This window comes from Monodelphis domestica, chromosome 2, assembly GCF_027887165.1.
Source record: "Monodelphis domestica isolate mMonDom1 chromosome 2, mMonDom1.pri, whole genome shotgun sequence".
In the NCBI taxonomy this organism is placed as follows: Eukaryota; Metazoa; Chordata; class Mammalia; order Didelphimorphia; family Didelphidae; genus Monodelphis; species Monodelphis domestica.
In genome coordinates, this window is record NC_077228.1 from 505927696 (window position 1) to 505950540 (window position 22845).

The 22845-nt window shown below is 42.9% G+C and overlaps 1 protein-coding gene across 2 annotated transcripts in view; it reads left to right on the forward strand.

Moving 5' to 3' along the window:
- LGALS9 (galectin 9) overlaps window positions 1–16892 on the forward strand; it is a 28258-nt gene extending 11366 nt beyond the window's left edge. The window contains exons 4-11 of one of the 2 annotated variants that reach the window (XM_007485584.3): window positions 596–706; window positions 3359–3454; window positions 6386–6424; window positions 7914–7955; window positions 9977–10018; window positions 10649–10737; window positions 12488–12650; window positions 15765–16892. In XM_007485584.3, the coding sequence (XP_007485646.2) occupies window positions 596–706; window positions 3359–3454; window positions 6386–6424; window positions 7914–7955; window positions 9977–10018; window positions 10649–10737; window positions 12488–12650; window positions 15765–15911 (729 nt within the window). In that variant the 3' untranslated portion in view covers window positions 15912–16892. The remainder of the gene's footprint in view (window positions 1–595; window positions 707–3358; window positions 3455–6385; window positions 6425–7913; window positions 7956–9976; window positions 10019–10648; window positions 10738–12487; window positions 12651–15764) is intronic. The other variant, XM_007485585.3, reaches the window with a different exon arrangement.
- The last annotated feature ends 5953 nt before the right edge of the window (window positions 16893–22845 follow it).

Consider the following 22845-nt stretch of genomic DNA (forward strand, 5'->3'; position numbering starts at 1 on the left):
TTGAAAAAAAAAATCCGAGGGTTTTAGTGGACCACATGTGAATCAGTGGTGTAATATAGCCATTGAAATAACCTGGAGCTGCACTGAGAGAGGCAGAGATTTTCTGGGGGAGAAAAGGAGACAGACAATGGTCATATTGTATTTTGCCCTGCTCCAACTATATCTGGAGTCCTGGGTTTAATCCCATACAACAGACTTCAAAAAGGTCCCTGATAAACTGGAGTGTGTCCAGAGGAGGCTAACCAGGATGGTGAAGAGCCTTTAGTCCATGCCATAAGCAGAAGAAACAACTGGGAAGGAGGTGTTCAGCCCCTAGATTAAAAACCTGGGAGACGTCGGGCAGCTGCCCTCAAATATTTAAAAGACCATTAGGCTGAGGATGGATTCGATTTTTTCTCTTTGGTGTCAGAGGGCAGACCAGGAGCAATGGGTGGGAGCTTGATGGCAGGTATTCTCAGCGACTAGAGACCTGATGATTATGAAGTCAGGTGGCAGAGGCAGGGGTGGGAGTGGAGATCCAATCTCCAAGACCCATGTTTGTGGCTCCCACAGTCCCGCGGACTTTCTTGCTCATGCTCCTTCTTTCTGTTGGCAGGTGATAGTGAATGGGAATTACTTTCTCCGGTACGAACACCGGATGGCTTTCCAGAAAGTGGACACCATCGCGATTGAGGGTATGGTGATGGTGTCCTTCATCAGATTCCAGGTCAGAATGGATGGCACGGGTCTCTTCCATTGTCCTATCTCATGTCACAGAGGATGGGCTGAGATCCCACCGAGCAATATATTCAGGGCTACAGATGGGCCAGGAGGAGCCCTCTTCCTCACTTCTCCCCCTTACCTCTACTTCTCTTGGTCAGCTGAGGTCACACTCTTCTGAATTTGGAAAGGGAAAGCTCCTATTACCTTCCTCTAGGGTTCTGTTTCCTCTACTTCATCTAGAGAGTGCCTGGCACATAGTAGGCATTTAATCAATATTGGCTGAATTGAATCAAACTAAACTGAGCTGTACTGCATTTCTGTCCTCTAATCAGGCTCTAATCTTCCCATTCCCACTCTCTCCACCATCTATCTCTGTCTCACTACGTCCATGTTTGTTTTTTTTATTCCTCCTTCACTCTCCAATTGGGAAGCAAAGAAATAGGGTGAAAGGACCCGAGTTCAGACTTTGTTCTGTTACTCTTGAGAGCTGAGGCAAGTTATGTGATATCTCTGACCTCATATTCTTCTCCTTACCACTTACTTTGCCACCTCTCTTGATGTAAAATGTAAAAATGTAAATTGAGGCAGTTGAGTGAAATGACTTTCAAGGGTACTCCTACTCTGAACTTCTTTAAACCGGGTTTGCCCTCCAGTTTCTTTGCTCTCCTTTATTGTTTGTGCCCATGGGTGGTATTTTTCCTGACTGTCTCCCCCTATCTTTACTTCTTTTTCCCATTTGTACATCTCTTCTCCCTGTACCTGCTGTTTCTCTCCCTTCTTCCTTTTTCATAAACATCCCCAAGAAAAGCATGAGGGACAAACAGTAAATGATTAACAAAGCAGGCATTTATAGTGAGGGTGATCCTTTCTTATCATCCCTTTAAATAGGACTTCACCTAATCTAGTTTATTCATGATTCGATTCATACATCAAACATTTATTAAGCACCTACTAAGTACAAGGCACTGGGGATATGAAAGCCATATATCAAAGTGTGTCAAGGAAGCTCATCCACTCCCCTGCCTGAGTAACTTTACCTGTCTGTCTAACACTCTGACATACCACAGTTGTGCCAGGGTTGCGTTGGTGTATGTTCTGTACATCAATAAAAGTTAAGGTTTGGGGCAGAATCGGGGGAGACTGATGAGAAGACCAAGGGGAGAACCACGAGGAGAAGAGAGAGAGCAGACAGGTGAGGAGGGAATGAGGAAGATACATGCAGGCTAGGCACCACGTGACCAGGTTACTTAGGAATGATTTTCTACCCTTCCTAATAAACTTTATTAAAAATATATAAATTGAAATATTATTATTATTATTATTATTATTTTAATTATTACAAAAGTAATTCCTGACCTCCAGAAATACCATTCTTCTAGAGGATTTTTTTCTAGAGAAGTAAATGCAAAATTATTTAAGGTGAGAAAGTAAACTAGTATCTGGGGACAATCAGATAAGGCTTCCCACAGGAAGCTACATATGAACTGAGTCATGCAGGAAGTTAAGGCTTCTAAGCCACAAAGGTGAGGAGGGAGGCAAGCCTAGAGGTAGAAAATTCATTGCTGAGTTTGGAGAACATCAAGTAGGCCAGTTTGGAAGTAGATTGATAGGAAATAAGATTGGAAGGCTGGGGAAGGCTTTTAGTGCCAGCAGGAGAAATGCATTTTATCCTAGTGGTGATAGGAGATCCTTGAAGCAGCACTGAATAATCAAAAGAGTACTCATCTTGGAGCACTGAACTTAGAGTTCAATTTGATCTGAGTTCAAAGCCTGATTCTGTCCTTTATTTCTTGTGTGATTTTGGGTCACTTAACCTCAGTGGGTCTGAATTTCCTTAGTTGTAAGATGAGAGCATTGGGGTAGTTGACCTCTAAGGTTCCTTTCAATTTTAGATCTATGGCTTTACTGTAGGAAATTATTGAAGGTTTATAAACAGGTGGGGTTATGGTCAGACCATGCCTCAGGAAGATGACTTTGGCAAGTTGGGGGCGGATGGATTGAAGAGGGTTAGAAGTTCCATTAAAAGGTTATAGTAGACTCTGAATAAGGCAGTGATCGAAGGTAGTTCCAAAGGAATCATGATGAAAAATACTATCCACCTCCAGGGAGAAACAATGAACTCAGAACAAAGATTGAAGCATATTGTACTTCCTTTTTCATGCTTATGTGTGTGTGTGTGTGTGTGTGTGTGTGTGTGTGTGTGTGTGTTTTCTTTTGCAAGGTGACTAATATGGAAATAAGTTTTGCATGACTTTGTATGTATAATAGACACTATCTGACTTGCCTTCTCAGTGGGTGGGGAGGGCAAGTCACTTGACCCCCATTGCCTAGCCCTTACCACTCTTCTGCCTTGGAACCAATACACAGTATTGATTCTAAGACAGAAGGTGAGGGGTTTAAAAGGAAAAAAAAGGGAAATTCTGCTGGAATTAACCTGGCTGTCACTCACTCAAACCTGGCTCTTTGCCTGCCTTCTCCTCTGGGTTTATACAAGCTCCATTTCCCAGTGAGCTCCCTCCTCTTTGAGCTTCCCTCAGCTCCACCCTCCTCTGTGCCTTACCTCCAGGTTTCACCTTGCCTTGCCTTTCTCCTGTTCTTCTCTTTGCCCTGCTAGTCCATCCTACTAACCCAAATGCTTCTTTTTTAAAAAACACAGAACAGCCGATCGGCTCCCATTCAGCCTTCCTGTGTTGTCTTGCCGGCTGCATTCTTAGCACAATGTTCCCCTAGGTCGAAGGAAAACAAACCCAAAGTGAGTGAATGAGGGGACTGGCCCCTCTCTCTGTCCATTCTGAGCTAGGTGGATGTCCAGCTAGGCAGAACCATTGGCTGGTTCAATTAGGATAGGGCTTGGGTCCTGTGTCACGTAGCTCAGTGCAGGTGGGACTGAGGTCCATTAGAACAGGGAGTCAGATGGTCCCTTTGTTAGAAGAGAGGAACTTTGTCTAGATTATAGGGCATGACACCTAGCACAGAGTCAGGTCAGTTAGAAGAGGGGGTCCGATGATCAAGGCATGAGAACAGTTGGGCAGCTAGTCTGAGCAATTAAAATAGGGAGGTCACCTCTCAGGGCAGTTGGAATAATTAGACAATTAGGTCAGCAAGAGGAGGGGACATTTTGGGTAAGTCATACCAGTGAGTCAGACAGTCATATCACTTAAAACAGGGAGTCAGAGAGGCCAGTTAGATAATCAATCAGGACAGTCTGATCAGGGAGGCCAACTGTCAGAACTGCCTATCAGTCAGGACAGTCTGCGCAGTAAGAATAGCTACACTATCAGTCAGGACAGTCTGATCAGGGAGGCCAATAGTCAGAACTGCCTATCAGTCAGCACAGTCTGAGCAGTGAAGCCAACAGTTAGAACAGTTGAACAGTCAGGACAGTCTGAACAGGAAAGCCAACTGTCAGATCCATCTATTAGTCAGCACAGTTTGAGCATGAAAGCCAACAGCCAGAACTGCCTATCTGTCAGGACAGTCTGAGCAGGAAAGCCAACTGTCAGAACCGTCCATCAGTCAGCACAGTCTGAGCAGTGGAGCCAACAGTTAGAACAGTTGAACAGCCAGGACAGTCTGAACAGGAAAGCCAACAGCCAGAACCATCATTAGTCAGCACAGTCTGAGCAGTGAAGCCAACAGTTAGAACCGTCCATCAGTCAGCACAGTCTGAGCAGTGGAGCCAACAGTTAGAACAGTTGAACAGCCAGGACAGTCTAAACTGGAAAGCCAACAGTCAGAACCATCATTAGTCAGCACAGTTTGAGCAAGAAAGCCAACAGTCAGAACTGCCTATCAGTCAGCACAGTGTGAGCAGTGGAGCCAACAGTTAGAACAGTTGAACAGCCAGGACAGTCTGAACAGGAAAGCCAACAGCCAGAACTGCCTATCTGTCAGGACAGTCTGAGCAGGAAAGCCAACTGTCAGAACCGTCCATCAGTCAGCACAGTCTGAGCAGTGGAGCCAACAGTTAGAATAGTTGAACAGCCAGGACAGTCTGAACAGGAAAGCCAACAGCCAGAACCATCATTAGTCAGCACAGTCTGAGCAGTGAAGCCAACAGTTAGAACCGTCCATCAGTCAGCACAGTCTGAGCAGTGGAGCCAACAGTTAGAACAGTTGAACAGCCAGGACAGTCTAAACAGGAAAGCCAACAGTCAGAACCATCATTAGTCAGCACAGTTTGAGCAAGAAAGCCAACAGTCAGAACTGCCTATCAGTCAGCACAGTCTGAGCAGTGAAGCCAACAGTTAGAACAGTTGGACAGTCAGGACAGTCTGAACAGGAAAGCCAACAGTCAGATCCATCTATTAGTCAGCACAGTTTGAGCATGAAAGCCAACAGCCAGAACTGCCTATCTGTCAGGACAGTCTGAGCAGGAAAGCCAACAGTCAGAACTGCCTATCAGTCAGCACAGTCTGAGCAGTGAAGCCAACAGTTAGAACAGTTGAATAGTCAGAGCATTTAGAATAAGATTAGAGTCAGTGTCTCTCAGGGATGTTAGAACAATGGGTGGATGAATATTTACTTAACACACCCCATACCTGAAACTTCAGAGTGTCCAGAACAGAAGAGGTGCCTGGATCGGCAGTGCCACCTCACCCCAGCAGGGTCATGGAATAGTTCAATTCCTTTAAGGCTTCTTTAGAAGAAAGCCCCCTCTGCTTTTTAAAGGACCAGAGACTACTTAGAGTGAAAGAGCAATTTAAGAGTCACTCTCCTTGGCCCCTTCTGCCTGTGGGGAGGGTGAAGGGACACTTGCACCAGAAATCACAACCTCGCCTTCTGTCCTTAGAAGGACATCTGAGATTTTTCCCTGGGAGAAGAGGCATCTGCAGGTGTTGAATATGCCCAGGATTGGGGGAGTCAACATATAGGGTACATCAGAAGGTAATGGGTTTGAGAAATAGAAAGGAGGCATGTAAAAGTCTTTCCTAGAGTAGAGAGGCTCTTAATCTTTTTGTGTATATCCTGAGCCCCCACTATGGTGAAGCCTATGGACCCATTCTCAAAATAATGTTTGTAAAAAATGTAAGGGGAACCTAAGTGGCTCAGCAGATAGAGAACCAGACCTAGAGATAGGAGGTCCTGGGTTCAAATCTAGCCTCATACATTTCTTAGCTGTGTGACCCTGGACAAGTCACTTGATCCCCAGTGCATAGCCCTTACTACTCTTCTGCTTTGGAACCAATACATGGTATTGGTTCCAAGACAGAAGGTAAGGGGTTAAAAATATTTAATGTAAGATAATAGGACTACAAAGGAAAATATATTTATTGAAATAAAGATCCAATTTTCTGAGGACCCCTTAAGGTCCATAGATTGCCCCCCAAGTTAAGAACCCTTAATTTAATCCAGCTGCAACCAAGGCTAAGGAGTCCTTAGGTAACATGCTGGTGAAGCCTATGGACCTCTTCTCAAAAGAATATTGTTGGAATATAGCAAAATGCATAAATATAATTAAAATGCATGGGATTGCTAAGGAAAACAATTATAGGGAAAGACTGTTATCAAAATATTTTTTAGAAAAATACACATTTGTGGATTTGAGATTATGAACTTTTGAGAGGAACAGAGTAAGACCTTAAAACCTACAAGAGTTTTGGTTTCTTACCAGCCAGGTTCAGGGTTCAGCTCCTGCTGGTACTCCAGGAATGACGTTGTTCTGTTTGTCCCTCCTTTTTAGCCTCCTGACCCAGTTTGGCCTCCTGCTGGCACCATCATTGTAAGTTCTTAGATTCCCCAACTCTTCAGATTTTATTTGTTGCTTCTCAGTTTATTCAGATAAGGACCAGAGTGGGACTGTCCCCAGAGAGCTGGTCCAGGGATTGCCTCTTTCTTGGTCCTCAATGTGACCCTTTCTCCTCTAGTCTGGTCTTCTGGGGTGGTCCTTGAAGGTCAAATGATATCATTGATTTAGTGCTTTCAGATTTGTATCATTGCCTTATTTGAGCCCCCCTCCCATAACTCACTGGGACAGGAACTTACAAATGTTATTTATCCCTATTTTGCAGATGAGAAAACTGAGGTTTCTCAGAGCTGAGATTTGAACCCAGATCTCTTTTCACTCCAAGTCCAGAGCTCTTTCTTAGAGAGGCTGGCTTTCTCTTTAGGCACAAGATTTCATGACTATTATCTCCACCCCGAACTCCCAGGCCCCCAACTTGGTCAAAATACCACCCTCAACTCTCACTTCCTTTCCATGGGGTGTAAGAGAAGACAGAGGTTCCCCATCCCACACTTCCTCCACTATTTGCATTATAATTTGTTTTCCTATCACCTTCATTTTCAAATATATCCTACCTCATCTCCAAGCTGAGTCTAACAAAATGTTCTATATATTATTCTATAATAATTATATCATACATAATATAATCATATACAATATAGTAGAATATGATTATAATATGTAATAATAATAATAGAGTATATAATTATATAATATTAGATGTAAGGTTATGGGACTAAAAATGAAAAGGTTCTCTAAGACTCTAATCCAAACCTATAAATTCATAAAGATGTCCCACCCCCTACCGTTAGTTTAATCTAACAGAATGCCCTGTGTATTATTCTATTATAATTATATGTATCGTGCATTATATTAGGATGCGTATCATGTGATATAACCAGATTATTGTTATAATAATTACATATATCAAATAACATGATTTATAATATATAATACATAATTATATAATGCTGGATAGAAGATCATTGTGCTAAAAATGGAAGGGTTCTTTTCTAAGGCTCTGATCCAACCCTGGAAGTCCATAGAGATATCCCAACTCCATCTCCTACCTAGAGAACTATCTCAAATGATAAAGAATAAAAAAGAGGAAGGAAATCAGTTCAGCAAAACTAACAATTCACTATCTGAGTCCTACGGAATATGTCCCTCCTCTCTGAAAAGAAGCCAAAGATTCTGACTTTTTTCCCTAAAAAAAAAGGTCCCCACCTTTAAAATCCTGCCATATTGGAGTGACCCAAAGTGATTTCCTAAAGATGTCTCAGACGATGGGGAAGAGGGAATGGTATGAGATTTCTCAGCACCCTTCCTTTACCAAGGTAAAGACCCCAGAGGAAAAGGAAACAGCCCTAGCCAGCTAAAGAATTTTCAAGATGAACATGGGAAGGTGGTACTTTCTAGGGATCTGCGGTGGGTTTTCATGATTGATGGATTCATTGAACTTTCTCTCTCTTCTTTTTCCTTCCAGAGTCAAACGTTTATCCCTGGTGTCCACTCGGCTATGCCCAGTGTAAGACTCAAATGCTGACCCCCTCCGTTCATCTCCCTCTTTTCATTTGTTAAAAATGGACCAAGCAGTGGCAGCTGGGTGGCTCAGTGGATAAAAAGTCAGGTCTAGAGAAGGGAGGTCCTGGGCTCAAATCTGACCTCAGTTACTTCCTAACTGTGTGAACCTGGGCAAGTCACTTAACTCTGACTGCCTAGCTCTTACCACTCTTCTGCCTTGGAACTGATGCTTGTATCAGTTTTAAGACAGAAAATAAGGGTTAAAAAATGGACTGAGTTCTCTGAGACACGACCTGTGATCAGGGCTACTCAGTGAGGAAGGCTGGGATCTGGGGTCTGAGGCTAGACTGAAGACCTGGCCAGGGCCCTAGGAATGCTCTGTGTATTATTTGCTATATAAACAAAATCATAACTTTAGAACCAGAAGGGTTCTCAAAAGCTCTGTAATCCAATCCAGCAACTCCATAAACATTTATTAAGCACCTTTTATGTGCCAGGCACTGTGCTAAGTGCTAGGGATTTTAGAGGGAAGAAAGTGAGGTCCAGAAAAGTTGGGCTCATTGATTTGTGTATGTGTGTATGTGTAATTGTATGTCTGTGTGTCTCTATGTGATTATGTGTGCCTATGTGTCTGTGTGTGACTCAGTGTCTGCATATGTACTGTGTGTGACTGTATCACTAGGTCTGTCTCTGTGCAATAGCCTCTGTGTGACTTTGTGTCTATGTCTGTGTCTGTATGTGTACTCTGAGTGACTGTGTATGACTGTATGTCTCTGTGTGTCTATTTGTGACTGTGTCTGTATATTTGTATATGTGCTATGTGTGTCTCTGTGTGTGACTATCACTAGGTCTGTGTGTGACTGTATCACGAGGTCTGTGTGTGGCTGTGTACGGGTGTGACTATGTGTCTGGGTGTACCTGCATTTGTGTCTGTGTGTGTCTCTGTGTCTATAAATGTATGATGTGTGATTATATCACAAGGTCTGTGTGTGACTGTGTCTGGGCATGACTATATGTCTGAGTGTACCTGCATTTGTGTCTGTGTGTGTCTGTGTGTCTATAAATGTATGATGTGTGATTATATCACAAGGTCTGTGTGTGACTGTGTCTGGCCATGACTATGTGTCTGCGTGTACCTGCATTTATGTCTGTGTGTGTCTGTGTGTCTATATATGAATGGTGTGTGACTGTATCACTAGGTCTGTGTGTGATTGTCAGGGTGTACTTGCATTTTTGTCTGTGTGTGACTCTGCGTATGACTATATTTGTGCATGTACTGTGTGTGACTGTATCTGTGATTACATGTCTATATATTTGTGTATGTACTCTGTGTGACTATATGTCTGTGTGTGTCTGTGTCTGGGTGTATTTGTTTATATAGGATTCTATGTGTGATTGTGTATCACTAAGTCTGTGTGTGTGACTGTGTGTCTATATATTTGTGTATTACTATGTGTGACTATCTATGTATGTACTATGTGTGACTATCACTAGGTCTGTGTGTGATTGTGTCTGTGTGTGACTGTATGTCTATATAGGAATGGTGTGTGGCTGTATCACTAGGTCTGTGTGTGACTGTCAGGGTGTACCTGCATTTGTGTCTGTGTGTGACTGTATGTCTATATAGGAATGGTGTGTGACTGTATCACTAGGTCTGTGTGTGACTGTCAGGGTGTACCTGCATTTTTGTCTGTGTGTGACTCTGCGTATGACTATATTTGTGCATGTACTGTGTGTGACTCTATCTCAAGGTCTGTAGGTGACTGTGTGTGTCTATGTGTCTGGGTGTATCTGCATATGTGTCTGTGTATGACTGTGTAGCACGACATCTGTGTCTGACTGTCTTTGGGAGTGACTGTGTGTCTTTATATTTGTGTATATACTGTGGGTGACTGTGTATGCCTATATATGTTTGGGCATATCTGTGTATGTGACTGCGTGTGACCGTGTCTGTATCACTATGTGCGTGTGTGACTATGGGTGCTGCTGCCTCTGAACATTTCCATTGTCTCTTCTCTTTTCTAGGGCCCCTTTCTCCCACCCTCGTTGTTCTCTGGTCCGTTGTATGTAAGTTGTTGCCTTGTGCTCCAGGGGGGAGATGGCATGAGCCTAAGACTCTGAGGCTTAAGAGGTCTTCTGGGGTGAAGGGGCCTGAGAAAACCCAAGGCAGCCCCAAACTTGGAAATGAACAACTCCACTGGGGGCTGATTTCTCCCTCCAGTTATCCCCTGGGATAGTCCTCCAGCCTTTTCTTGACCTCAGGTCATATTGTGGCACAAGTGCCTGGCTTCCTCTGGGCTTTATTTTTGTTTTACGGAGGTTATAATTATCATTCGTTTCCCCAAAATGAGAGACAACATGGTGTGGTGGGTGGAGAGCTGGTTTTGGAGTCAGTAAAACCTGAGTTCAAGTTTAGCCTCTGATCCAAACTGTCTGGGTGACCTTGAGCAAGTCACTTCTAGGAAATGCTTCACAACTCTGAATTACAGAAAAGGTGCTCATCTGCACTGGTAGAGGGACTTTCCTCCCTTAGGAGTTTCCCCATGTCAACAAAATCACAGATTCTTAACCTTTCTCAAAGGCACCAAACTGATCCCGATTGCCCAAGTTTTCGATCTACATTTTTCAAACGTCCCTTCTTACAACAGGAATCGCCCACTCCATTGTTTAACGCGTTGTCTCTCCTTCCTTCTGCAGCCCTTACCATTCCGTACATCAATTTCTGGGGGGCTCTACCCAAACCGGATAATCCTCGTGTCTGGCTCCATCCTGCCTACTGCTAACCGGTTAGCATCAGTCCTAGTTCTCAGGGTTAACAATTCCCTTCATCTAGCTTTCTTTTTGTCTCCGGGCAGCTATGGCACGTCCCTAGCCCTAATCAGTTAGTCGTAAGCATTTATGAAGCATCTTCTATTTGCCAAGCACTGTGCAAGTACTGCAGATGCAAGGAAAGGTCAAAAAGAGTCCTTACCTCCAAGGAGTTCCAATCTAACGGGGAGACAACATGCAAACTATTATGTCCCAACAACTCAAAAGAGGATACATTGGAGATAATCAACAGAAGGAAGGTAGCTAACATTAAGGGGGACTGGGAAGGATTTCCTATAGATGGTGGGACATTAGCTGGCACTTGAAGGAAATCAAGGAAGTCCAGAGGCAGCGATGGGGAGGAAGAGCAGTCCGGAAGAGAATCAGGAGACAGTAGGGTCATAAAAACCTAGAGAGAAGTGACTATCAAGGACGTGAGGGTGGTCAAACGTCGAAAGCTGAAGAAAAAATGGATGAAGGATGGGAAAAGATTATTAGATTTGGCACTTAAGAGATTATTGGGGGTGTGTGGAGTGCTGCTATGTGGCTCAGTGATTTGAGACCTAGAGACAGGAGGTCTTAGGTACAAAACTGGCCTCAGACACTTCCTAGCTGTGTGACCCTAGGCAAGTCACTTAGCCCCCATTGTCTTTTGTGATTAGTTAACACTTTTTGTAGTTAGTTAAAACCTTTTTTTTTGTTAGTTAACACCCTTTTTTGTTACTTAACACCTTTTGTAGTTAGTTAACACCTTTTTTGGTTAGTTAACATCTTTTTGTAGATTAAAATAGGTAGATCTACTTTAAATACTGAGTTAACACTTTTGATTAAAATCTAAAAATAGACAGGGGATTACAATTTAATCTTCCCAATAAAGGAAGAGCTAAGTGCCTTCATTGTTACAATCAGGAGAGAGCCAAATCCAGTCTTCACACTAGCCATACTGTTCTTCTACCAATACACAGTATTGATTCTAACACAGAAGGTCAAAGGGTTTAAAAAAATTAACCACTTCACATAAATTCTTAATTTGATCTAATCAGGACCTACTGATAGCACAAAGGAGAGATCCAGGCAAAGTGAGAAATAAAAAGGAGGGAAAGATCACTCTTACCTGGGTTGGGTGGAGGTATACTGGAAGACTTCCTGGAAAAGGAGATACCTGAGGAGAGTCTTGAAACAAAAGGAGAATTTCAATAAACAGATATAGGGTAGAGGGCAGAGAAAGGAGAGGAGAGTTGACCTAATTAATCAGTCCATAAGCTTAGCATCTACTATGGACCACGCACAGTCCTAGATGGTGGGCACTCAACGATAAAAATGAGACAGTGCCTGTCCTGGAGCTTACATCCCATCAAAGGAAAGAACATCTCTCTCTCTTTCTCTCTCTCTCTCTCTGTATCTCTCTCTCTCTCTCTCTCTCTCTCTGTACTCTCTCTCTCTCTCTCTCTCTCTCTCTCTCTCTGTATCTCTCTCTCTCTCTCTCTCTCTCTCTCTCTCTCTCTCTCTCTCTCTCTCTCTGTATCTCTCTCTCTCTCTCTCTCTGTATCTCTCTCTCTGTATCTCTCTCTCTCTGTATCTCTCTCTCTCTCTCTCTCTCTTTCTCTCTCTCTCTCTCTCTGTATCTCTCTCTCTCTCTCTCTCTCTCTCTCTCTCTCTCTCTCTCTCTCTCTCTCTATCTCTATCTCTATCTCTCTATCTCTATATCTTCTTGTCTCTTTCCTTCAGGTTTGAAATCAACCTGAAGTGTGGGAATGACATCGCCTTCCATCTGAACCCACGATTTTGTGAGAATGCTGTGGTCCGGAACACCCAGATTAACCGCTCGTGGGGATCTGAAGAGCGTGGTCTGCCTGGTTGTATGCCCTTCGCCAGAGGCCAGTCCTTCATGGTAAAGCACGAGGAGGGAGAGGGAGCTTGGTAGGTGGGGTGGGAGGTAGACCTTGAATTCCAGAGGTTCCATCAGAGCATAATGGACTAGGAAGGAGACTGATGATAGAAGACATTAAGTCATTCATTTCCCAGGGGTGGGAGCAGATCCCGTCCAGACCTCTGCACCCAGAAGAGGAAGAGCTGCCGACATTGGGAAGATAATAAGAAAACACTGACCTAAGGGCTCAGGTGGTACATGGAGGAAATCCCCAGAAGTGTTGGCACAGAATGGCCCTGGCATGACTTCAGGGCTACAATGATCAGACATTTCCTCAGCTTAGACTCACTCCACTGGCACAGATCACATAATGAGTGGCTCCAAGAGGGATTGGGAGCAAACCATTTATCACACTGAAGCTAAGCTGAAATGAATCTCTCTTTAGCCAGGCAGGTCCTCCACTGGTGGGATTTAACTCACTCTCTCACTGGACCCACAGAAGCCTTTCCAATGTGGATAAGACCAGAGCTTGTGCTCTTCTGTCATTGCTTTCAACAAACACAGTGTCTCCTCTATGATACCATGAGGCTCAGAAGAAGACTGAAATGAAGGGCATGTCTTTAAATAATGTGTTTATAAAACCCTTACTTTCTGCTTTAGAATTAATATTAAGTGTTGGTTCCAAGGCAGAAAAGTAGCAAGGGTCAGGCAATTAGGGGTAAGTGACTTGCCCAGAGTCACACAGCTAAGAAATATCTGTGGCCACATTTAAACCCAGGGCCTCCTGCCTCCAAGCTTAATGACCTCTCTATCCACTGAACCACCTTGCTATCCCAGAAATGGCATCTTTTTTTCCCCCCAAGATGGGATTGAAAAAAAAAAAAAAGCTTTCCTTTCTGTCTTAGTATTAGTTCTAAGAACAGCAAGGGCTAAGTGACTCATTTGTGATCACAAGTTAGGAAGTATCTGAGGCCAAATTTGAACCCAAGATCTTCTTGGCAGAGGCTTGGTATTCTATCCACTGCTACCTCACTATAGGGAGCCAAGCACACACATAAACAAATTATACTTAGAAAACAAAGTTTGGGCTTAATGAAATAACCTTATTTTGACTATCTCATTTTGTAGATAAAAAAAAAAAACAATTATCTGGTTGAATCACAGGGTTCTCCTAGACCTGTGTTGTTGAACCTGTGGCATATGTGTCTGGGGGGTTGCTCCTTTTTCCCTCTCCACCATGCCTGAGGATATCACCCACCCATCTGCCCAATAGCCCAATGGGAGCACTTCCTCCCACCCCTTTCTGGAGTAAAGTGAGAGGCTCACGTGCAGTGTGAGAATTGAAGTTTGGGCACTCAGTCTCTAAAAGGTCCGCCATCACTGTGACCTAGACCAAGTCCCTCCTGTTGTGGATGAGGAAACTAAGGCTTGGGGAAGAGATGTTTACTCACATGTACACAGGTAGTCAGTGGGAGAATTAGGAGTTAAAAATAAACCGAGTCCTCTTGTTGTGGGAGGACAAAACTGCTTCTCACCCAAAGAATTGGAGCTCAGAACCCTTCAACTTAAGACATGATCGTGCTATTCAAGGATGTTACAGATAGTGAAGACAGGGTGATGGAAAAAGCTCAGGGCAGTGGTGTGGCTCAGCTGGAAGATGTCCAGTGCACCTTTGTGACATTCCCTCTCATGTCCTCTTTGTCAGACTTGTAAGGTTGTTTGGGGGCTTGGGTGTCATTTCTCAGCCCTATAAACTCTTATCAAAGGGGATAAAGTCATAACATCCTTCAAGTTAATTCAGGTGCACAAAGTTCAAGTCTATATTCTAATTGGCAAATATTTGCTAACTAGTAAAAATCAGAAGATTCAAAAGTACTATTTAGAAAAGGGATTTCAAAGCACTATTTACCACTGCCAACCCACATCACTCTGACTCTGAATCTATCATTCTTTCAATCCATCGTTTTTCAAATGCTCACCTTCTGTCTTAGTATGAGTTTTTTGACAGAAAAGTGATTAGGGCTAGACAATCAGAGTTAAGTAACTTGCCCAGGGTCACACAGCTAGGAAGTATCTGAGGCCAAATTTGAACTCCAAACCTCCTGACTCCAGACCTGGTCCTCAGTCCTATTTCCATTGAATTAGAAGGGGATTATATCACCTCCAAGGCTGTCCTTATCCTGATTCAAATCTGTAAGCCCAGGACCCAAGGTTGGCCTTTTATGAGGATCTCATTCTAACTAGATTTCTGCAAAATAATACATAATCACAACCATTATTTATATAACACTTTAAAGTTTGAAAATTGCTTTACAAATATCTCATCTGATCCTCCCAACAACCCTGAGAGATAGGTGCCATTTTTATTCCCATTTTATAGATGTGGAAACTGAGGCAGGTAGAAGTTGAATGACTAGCCTAGAGTCACATGATTGATAAGAGTTTGAAGCAATTGGGGCAGCTAGGTAGCACAGTGGATAGAGCACTGGACCTGGAGACAGAATTCCTGGGTTCAAATCTGGCCTTAGACACTTCCTAACTGTGTGACCCTGGGCAAGTCACTTACTCCTAATTGCCTAGCTCTTACCTCTCTCTATTTTGCCTTGGAAGAGATACTTGTATAGCTCCTAAAACAAAAAGTAAGGGTCTAAAAAAAAAGTTTGAGGCAGAAATTGAACAGGGATCTTCTCCATTCCAGGGTCGGGATTCTATCCCACTGAGTCACCTAGCTGCCCTAATTTATGGCTAGTGATCAAATTCTCCTCATCTATCTAGTGCACAATCCCTTACATTTATCCCATGTCTCTCCAGGATGATCTAGCTAGTCACCCTCATAAATCCATCAGGACTCGATCCGAGCTCTGCGGCAGGGAAGCTTTTCTGCCTTCCCGGCTCAGCCTACTTACACAGAGAACAAAGGGCTCCTTGCGAATGAGCAGCAGTATTGTAAAGGGATGGTGCCTTGCATCCCCTGGCATGCACTTTTAGTATTGACCCATGTAGGTGCACCGAGTCTCCCCTGCAAGACTGTCAGCCCCTTGAGGGCAGAGACAGTGCCTCCTTGTCTCTGAACCCTTGGGACCCAGCAGGCACTTACTAAACACTTGTCGCTCTGATTGTCCCCTTGTCCTCTAGGTGTGCATCAGGTGTGATGTCCCCTGCCTCAAGGTGACTGTCAATGGGTGCCATCAGTTTGATTACAAGCATCGCATAAGGAACCTGCTCTCTATCAACCAGCTGGAGGTATCAGGAGACATCCAGCTAACCCAGGTGCAGGTCTAAACATAGGTCCTCACGCGGGCGTTCCAGCCTGAACCTTTCTTCTCTCCCTCCTGCCTCTCCTCGCTTCTCCAGACAGAGCACCAGGCTCTCTGCCCCAGAATCAGAGACGTTGGAGTAAACCGCTGGCTCTCCTCTCGGGGAAGGCACAGGAGGAATCTCTCATGTGCCCAGCCTGTACGATGGATACTTTCTTGGGACAATTAGGGCTGAGTTCACCTTCCAGACCTGATTGCTGTTGCCTCCAGAGTGATGGTTTGGCATTTTGTTGGGGGTGGGAGGGTTCTCCCCTCACCACTCCTCTCGTCTCACTCTGGAGCCCCCAGGGGACGGCTAGGTGGTTCAGTGGACTGAGAGCCAGGCTTAGAGATGGGAGGATCTTGGTTCAAATATGACCTCAGCCACTTCTTAGCTGTGTGAGCCTGGGCAAGTCCCTTAACCCCTTAGCCTTCTGTCTTGGAACCAATACATAGTATTGATTCTAAGATGGAAGGCAAGGGTTTAAAAACAAAATGGAGCCCCTGCCTCAACTTTTCAAATACACCCTATCTGGGATGTATCCACCCAGTGCCAGTTGCTTCTTTCCCCCTCCCCATTTGACCCTTCTTGGTGCCTCTGGACATCTCAGTTCCTTGTTAAATGCTAAGATCTTTCCTTATACCTTGCAAAGCCTTCCTTCTCCAGGGAGTATTTTGTGATAAGCAAGAGCCAACTGAAACTTCCTGCCCATTTCAACCTGGGTGTCAACCACTCTAGTCTGATCTCTGTGACCAGGTTTATTCCAAGCATATGAAACAGTATCTATTTGAGGGTTGGTTTCTTTGTTTTTTTTTTTTTGTATATTCCAACTGTACTCCAACTTCTGGTTTTTGGACTCTGTTTCCTGAGGGCAGGGACCATGTTCTACCTATAATTTGTATTCCTCTGTTGCCTCAACAGTCATATATGCATAGCAGGTGCTTAATAAATGTTTGTTATATGGTATTGAGCTTGAACTTGTGGTTTATTATAAAATGATAATATAATATTATATTATAAAAGAGAATATCATACAATCAATATATAATATCATATAACCAATACATAAAATTATATAATTAATATAATAGGTTACATAATTTAGGGGGCCATCAGACCACACTGCCTTGACAGAGTCACGCGTGGTAGCTGGGGAGACCACAGAGTGGTCCTTGGAGAGATGTGACTGCCCACTCTATCGCCTTTACATGACCTTTCATCAATGCCCCTTACCTATGAATTGACATGATTATTATTCCCCCTAGTCTCAAAAGAAATAATGCAAGAGCAAAACACCTGCACCCTAATTCTCCAAAACATCACCAAAAGATCAGACCCTTAAACCCAATCCCCAAAAGACTACTTAGGTACATAATTCCCAGCAAAACTGCAGCTACAGGTCAAGCCCAAGAACTTTCCCACTCACAGAAGCCTATTCTCATGAAGTCAGCACACAAATCAATCATAGAGGCCATACAATAGGTACAGGTATAGTACAGGTACACTAAGCTTCAGTATGCCTAAGTGACTCGATTACACAAACCAGTAATTCAGGAATTCCCTAGAAATGACCAGTCTAAATTTGAATTGTGTTCCTAGACCCCTCAGCCTCGATGATATGATTGTTGTCTTCTAAGAACTGCTGATTAATTTCCATTTTATTAAAAGCAATACATAATTCTCTTTGATTGTTTGTAAGCTCAAAACTTCTCATAGGGTAATGACAAAATTAAGCCACCTGTGATGAAATCATTTATCTTGTGTGCAACCTTTATTCTGTCTTTAATCACAATACAAAAATATAGAATGTCAATCAAGTGATTTATTAAAAGTTAATGTATCACTTTTCCAATTATCTCTCTTTGAACATGTGTGTTAGGTAATGTAATCTTCCTGCCAAGAAAATGGGTATAAAATAAAAACCAAGCCTGGGAATGGTGGAGCAGCTGTCAGATGCAAAGCAATCCTATAGCTGTTATGATTAAGCTGTCTTCATTTGTTATTTTTGTTGACTAATCATTCACCACAGTCGGATACCCTGGAGTCATGGACAAGGGTGGACTTTGCCCACAGCAGATTATTAATAGATTATATAATTAATATATAATGATACATTATTAATATAATGCTATATTAGACTATATAATTAATATACATGTTCTTAATATATTATATGATTAGTATATCACATAATTAATATATACAAATATTATATAATTAACATATAACATAACATAATTAATATGTAGTATATATAATAAATATAAAATAAATTATGTAATTAAATATATTATTTAATTAATATATAATATAATCATAAATATGACATAAACTTATGATTTATTAAACCTGTGTCTGGGGCCCAAGGGATCTTGTGAGGTTCTAGGTCTAGAGAATGAAATAGGGGGCCTAGATAAGGGAAGAGCTGGACCTGGTATTAGTTTAGTACTGTAGGCAAAATGCTTTACAGGCATTATTTCCTTTGAGCCTCCTATCAGGGATCAGTGGAAGGTATTAGAGCTCACTAATCTACACCTGAACTGGAAAGGACCTGAGATACTTAAATGAATCTCCTGATGCCTCTCTCAATGGTTGAGTGACGAAATAGAGGCATCTTGGATGGACTCAAATCAGAAAAGACTTTGAGAAAAAGTAGTTACCTGCACAGCTGGAACTAGAGTATGGTCTCTGTGCCTTTGCCCCAGGGCTCCTCAATATAAAAGACTCGAGATATAGGTAGAAATTTAGTATCTAGTTAGAATAACAAGTTAAAATAGGAACCTAGCTGCCCTCATTCTTTGTTTAGAATTTAAGTATTTTTCCATGGTTCTTTCCTGTTCTTTCCCTCCCCTCTTCCCTCCCCCTCCCAAAGCCAATAAGCAATTCTACTGGGTTTTACATGTGTTATCACTCAATATTAATTTCCATATTATTCATTTTTGTGATAATCTTTTAAAAACCAAAACCCCACATCCGGTATCCATATAAACAAGTGATCAAGCAGTTGTTTTTCTTCTGTGTTTCCACTCCCACAGTTCTTCCTCTGAATGTGGATAGCTTCTTTTTCATAAGTCCCTCAGAATTGTTCTGGATCATTGCATTGCTATTAGTAGCAAAGTCAATTACATTTGATCGTCCCATAATGTCTCAGTTCCTATGCACAATATTCTCCTGGTTCTGCTCATTTTGCTCTGCATCAGTTCATGGAGGTCTTTCCAGCTTGTATGGAAATCAAGCAGTTCATCATTCCTAACAGCACAATAGTATTCCATCACCAACATATACCACCATTTGTTCAGCCATTCCCCAATTGGAGGGCATCCCCTCATTTCCATTTTTTTTGCCACCACAAAGAGTGTAGCTATGAATAGTTTTGGTGCCCTCCTTCCTGTACCCCAAGTGAGCTCTCTCTGGTTCCTCTTCTCCTCCCCTCTCTAAGGGCACCCCTAAACCGAATTTGTCTTCCATAAGTGTCCTGGAGAATTTTGTGAAACATGCCTGAGGGAGGCAAATGCTCTTTATGGTGCTTTTTGCCAGCTCAACCTGGTTGTGATGAAGGGTAAGAGTATGATATACTTGGGAAGAGTCTCCTTGGAGATGAGGGCTCAGGGTCCAGGTATCCCTTCTGTATGTCACACAGTAGGAAAAAGATGTGAGCACAAAGTGGTGCTGGGGTGAGAGAAACCAGGAGGGAAACTGGGAAGTTAGATGGTGGATAGAGGGATGGGTTTGGAGTCTCAAATCCTGGGCAAATAATTCATTTCTATCATTTATTAAAATTCTAAAAAATCCTAAGATATTATGTTATGATCTTTTGATATAATCCAACAGTAAGTGGGGGAAGCCGTGAGGAGTTAGCTCAGAGGTCAGAGTATCAGAGAGACTAAAGCTGGCGACCCTGTGATTAGTAACCATCCATTCAATCCAGATGAGGGATACAGGATAAGCGACACATCTGGATGATCAGCATACATCATGTAGCAAAGCCAGTTGGGCTTCAGTTTCCCTCAGGCCTGCATTGACAGAGAACGATCTCTAATGTATCAACACCCATCTGGCATGGTCACTGGGTCTGACAACCTAAGTCAGCCAGATACAGGTGACTGATTTTCTCCATGCCCTTGGTTCTCCCCCTCCACTCTTCAGTGCTTGGGTGCAAGCCTCAGCAGCCAGTCTGCAGGAGGAAGGGCAGTGGGAGGTAGAAGGGAGGACCAGAGGTAATTCCATTTAATTTCCTTGTTGACAAGTCAGAAGAAGGACTCAGATGAAAACAAACTGGAGGTAGCTGGGTGGTTCAGTGGATGAAGAGCCAGGCCTAGAGATGGGAGGTCCTGGGTTCAAATCTGACATCAGACATGTCCTAGCTATGTGACCACTGAGCCCTCATTGTCCAGTCCTTGCCACTCATCTGTCTTAGAATCTATACTAAGATAGAAGTTAAGGGTTTTTAAACAATTCTAGAGGAAAGCCCCAAAGAGCTTTTGTTTATGAGGGTTATATCTATTAATATCTATTGTATTAGAAATTAAAATCATTTAGTATTATTATAAAATAATTTTTTGCTTAATCTTATAGACTCTGTGAAGTATCAGGAAGTCTGGAGTCCCAGACTCCACTTTGACAACCAGGGGTTTATAGGAAAAGTTCTGTGCCTATGACTTGTGGGGCCACTGATAGAGAGGCTTCTCCTTTCCCCTCTTTATCTCCTCTCCCATTGTAATAAATGAAAGTAAAATTATTAAATGTAATATTAATAAAAATATTGTGGTCGCCATTATAAAATTAACTCTCAAGTCAGGAGTCTGTTAATAGCTCTTAAGAATGTAATTTTCATCAAAATGGAAATATGTGAAAAAAAAAGGAAATGTAGGAAGGAGACAGAACATCTCACCTATCTAAAAAAATACCCTAAGCCAAATCAGGAAGCCCACCAAACCTGCAGAGCCCTCAGTGCCAACCAAGGGAGAGACAGACAGATAGACACACACACACACATACACACAGAAAGCCAGAGACAGAGTCAGAGACAGAGAGACAGAGAGAGACAGAGACAGAGAGAGACAGAGACAGAGACAGAGGCAGAGAGACAGAGAGACAGAGACAGAGACAGAGACAGAGACAGAGGCAGAGAGACCTCCCCTCACACACCACAACTTTTTACTCCTGTCCCCCTCCATCACGAAAAGTCCCCATGTGAAATGGGATGTGGTGTAGGACAAACTTAGGGAGCGGTTTCTATCTCCACACCATTATGGTACTCTCTCTACCAGTGAAGGTTGACACCACCTTCTCTGAAATTTCTAGTCTTAGACAGTCATTTGGGAACACTGAAAAGTCAAATAACTTCCTTCAGAGGGGGAACTTGAACCAACATCTCCTTGACTTTTGTAAACCTCAAATTTCCTTAGACTTATAAATGTTGGAAATTTCACCATTGGGATATTTCATACTTGGAAAATTTCTTACTGATAGTCTATTGGAATGGGAACCCCATTGGCATGGGAGGTTCCTTCTCTTCCCTTCTTCAGATTACTTTAGGACAGAAACCTTTTGCTGAACAATGGAAAGGGCTTTGACCTATGCTTAAGCACAGAACAGGAATTTCTTTGAGTCATGATTGATTTTAGAATTGATACAATGGAGATACTTGGAATAAATCTCCACCCTATTCAGTCCTAACAGGATTGAGTAAGGGCTGCAGCCTAGATCAAAATTTAATTATTCCAATCTCTACCCTACTCAGGTTAACAGGATTTAGAAAGGGCTGCAGCAAAGGAGCAAAGATTAAATCATTTGAAATATGACCTTCAACAGACATGTGCAAAGCCTCTGGGCGGTCCTGGGTTAAGCTAGAGCCTCCATTGGCACAGGGAAATTGATGAACAGTGATTGGTAGATGTGAGAACTGAGGGGAGGCAACTTGGATGGTTTCCTTAAAGATAGGGGGTCTGAAGACTCAAGAGGGAGTTTGAGTAGTTGGTCAGTGTGGTTCGTGTGGGCTCTGAGAAACTTGCTCTGAAGGAAGCTGAAGGTGGGGGCCTCTGAGACTGTTTCTCCATTTTGGTCACGTGAGTAATATGGACTGATCTCTTTTCTTTGCCCCAGCTATCTAAGGGCTTGGGCCTTTTGGCCCAGCCTAAACAGAAGGGGTATTTAAGCCCTATTCCCTTCTCTCCCTTTTTCTCTCTCTCTATCTCTAATTCCTTTCTTCCTCCTATTGAAATTAAACTCCATAAAAGGTTGACAGCTGACTTGAGTTTTCATTTAGGAATTACATAGCTGAATTCCTTGGCGACCTTAAATTAATATATATAGTCCTTTAAAGTGATTCCCTTGTAACAACTTCAAAATCATGTGATGGTCACTACTGGGTCACACTGATTGACCCATGTGGATTTGGAGTCAAGGAGTCCTGGGTTCAAGACCCCTTTCTTCTCTGACATTTCCTGGGCTGGGTGACCCCTCATGAAATTTTCAGCCTCTCTAGGGTTAATTCCTCCTCTGTAAAATTAGGGGGGTTGAACTCATTGATATCTAAGCTCTTTCCAATGCTGAATTTATGATCATAGTTCTTTGCATTTATTGATTTGTTTCCATAAAGGGAAGGTAAAGTGTTGTTTCCTTTGCTATTCTCAGAACACCATCTTCTCCCCACCTTCTAACCTCACTCACATACATATACCCCACAGTTCCTCCCCCTCAAATTGCTGACAAGTTTGTTGTTGTTGTTCCTTTTTCTCAGTTGAAGCTTGCCTTTCCGCAGCTCAGGCTGTTCTGACCTAAAACCTCTAGCAGCAGTTACAGCAGCATCAGCACCATGAACTTCATAGGTGGTCGGATGCCCTATCTGAGGCCCTGTGAGTCTACCTGGAATGGGCGCCATGGTGGAGGTGGGCCAGGGAGGGATACTTCCATGAAC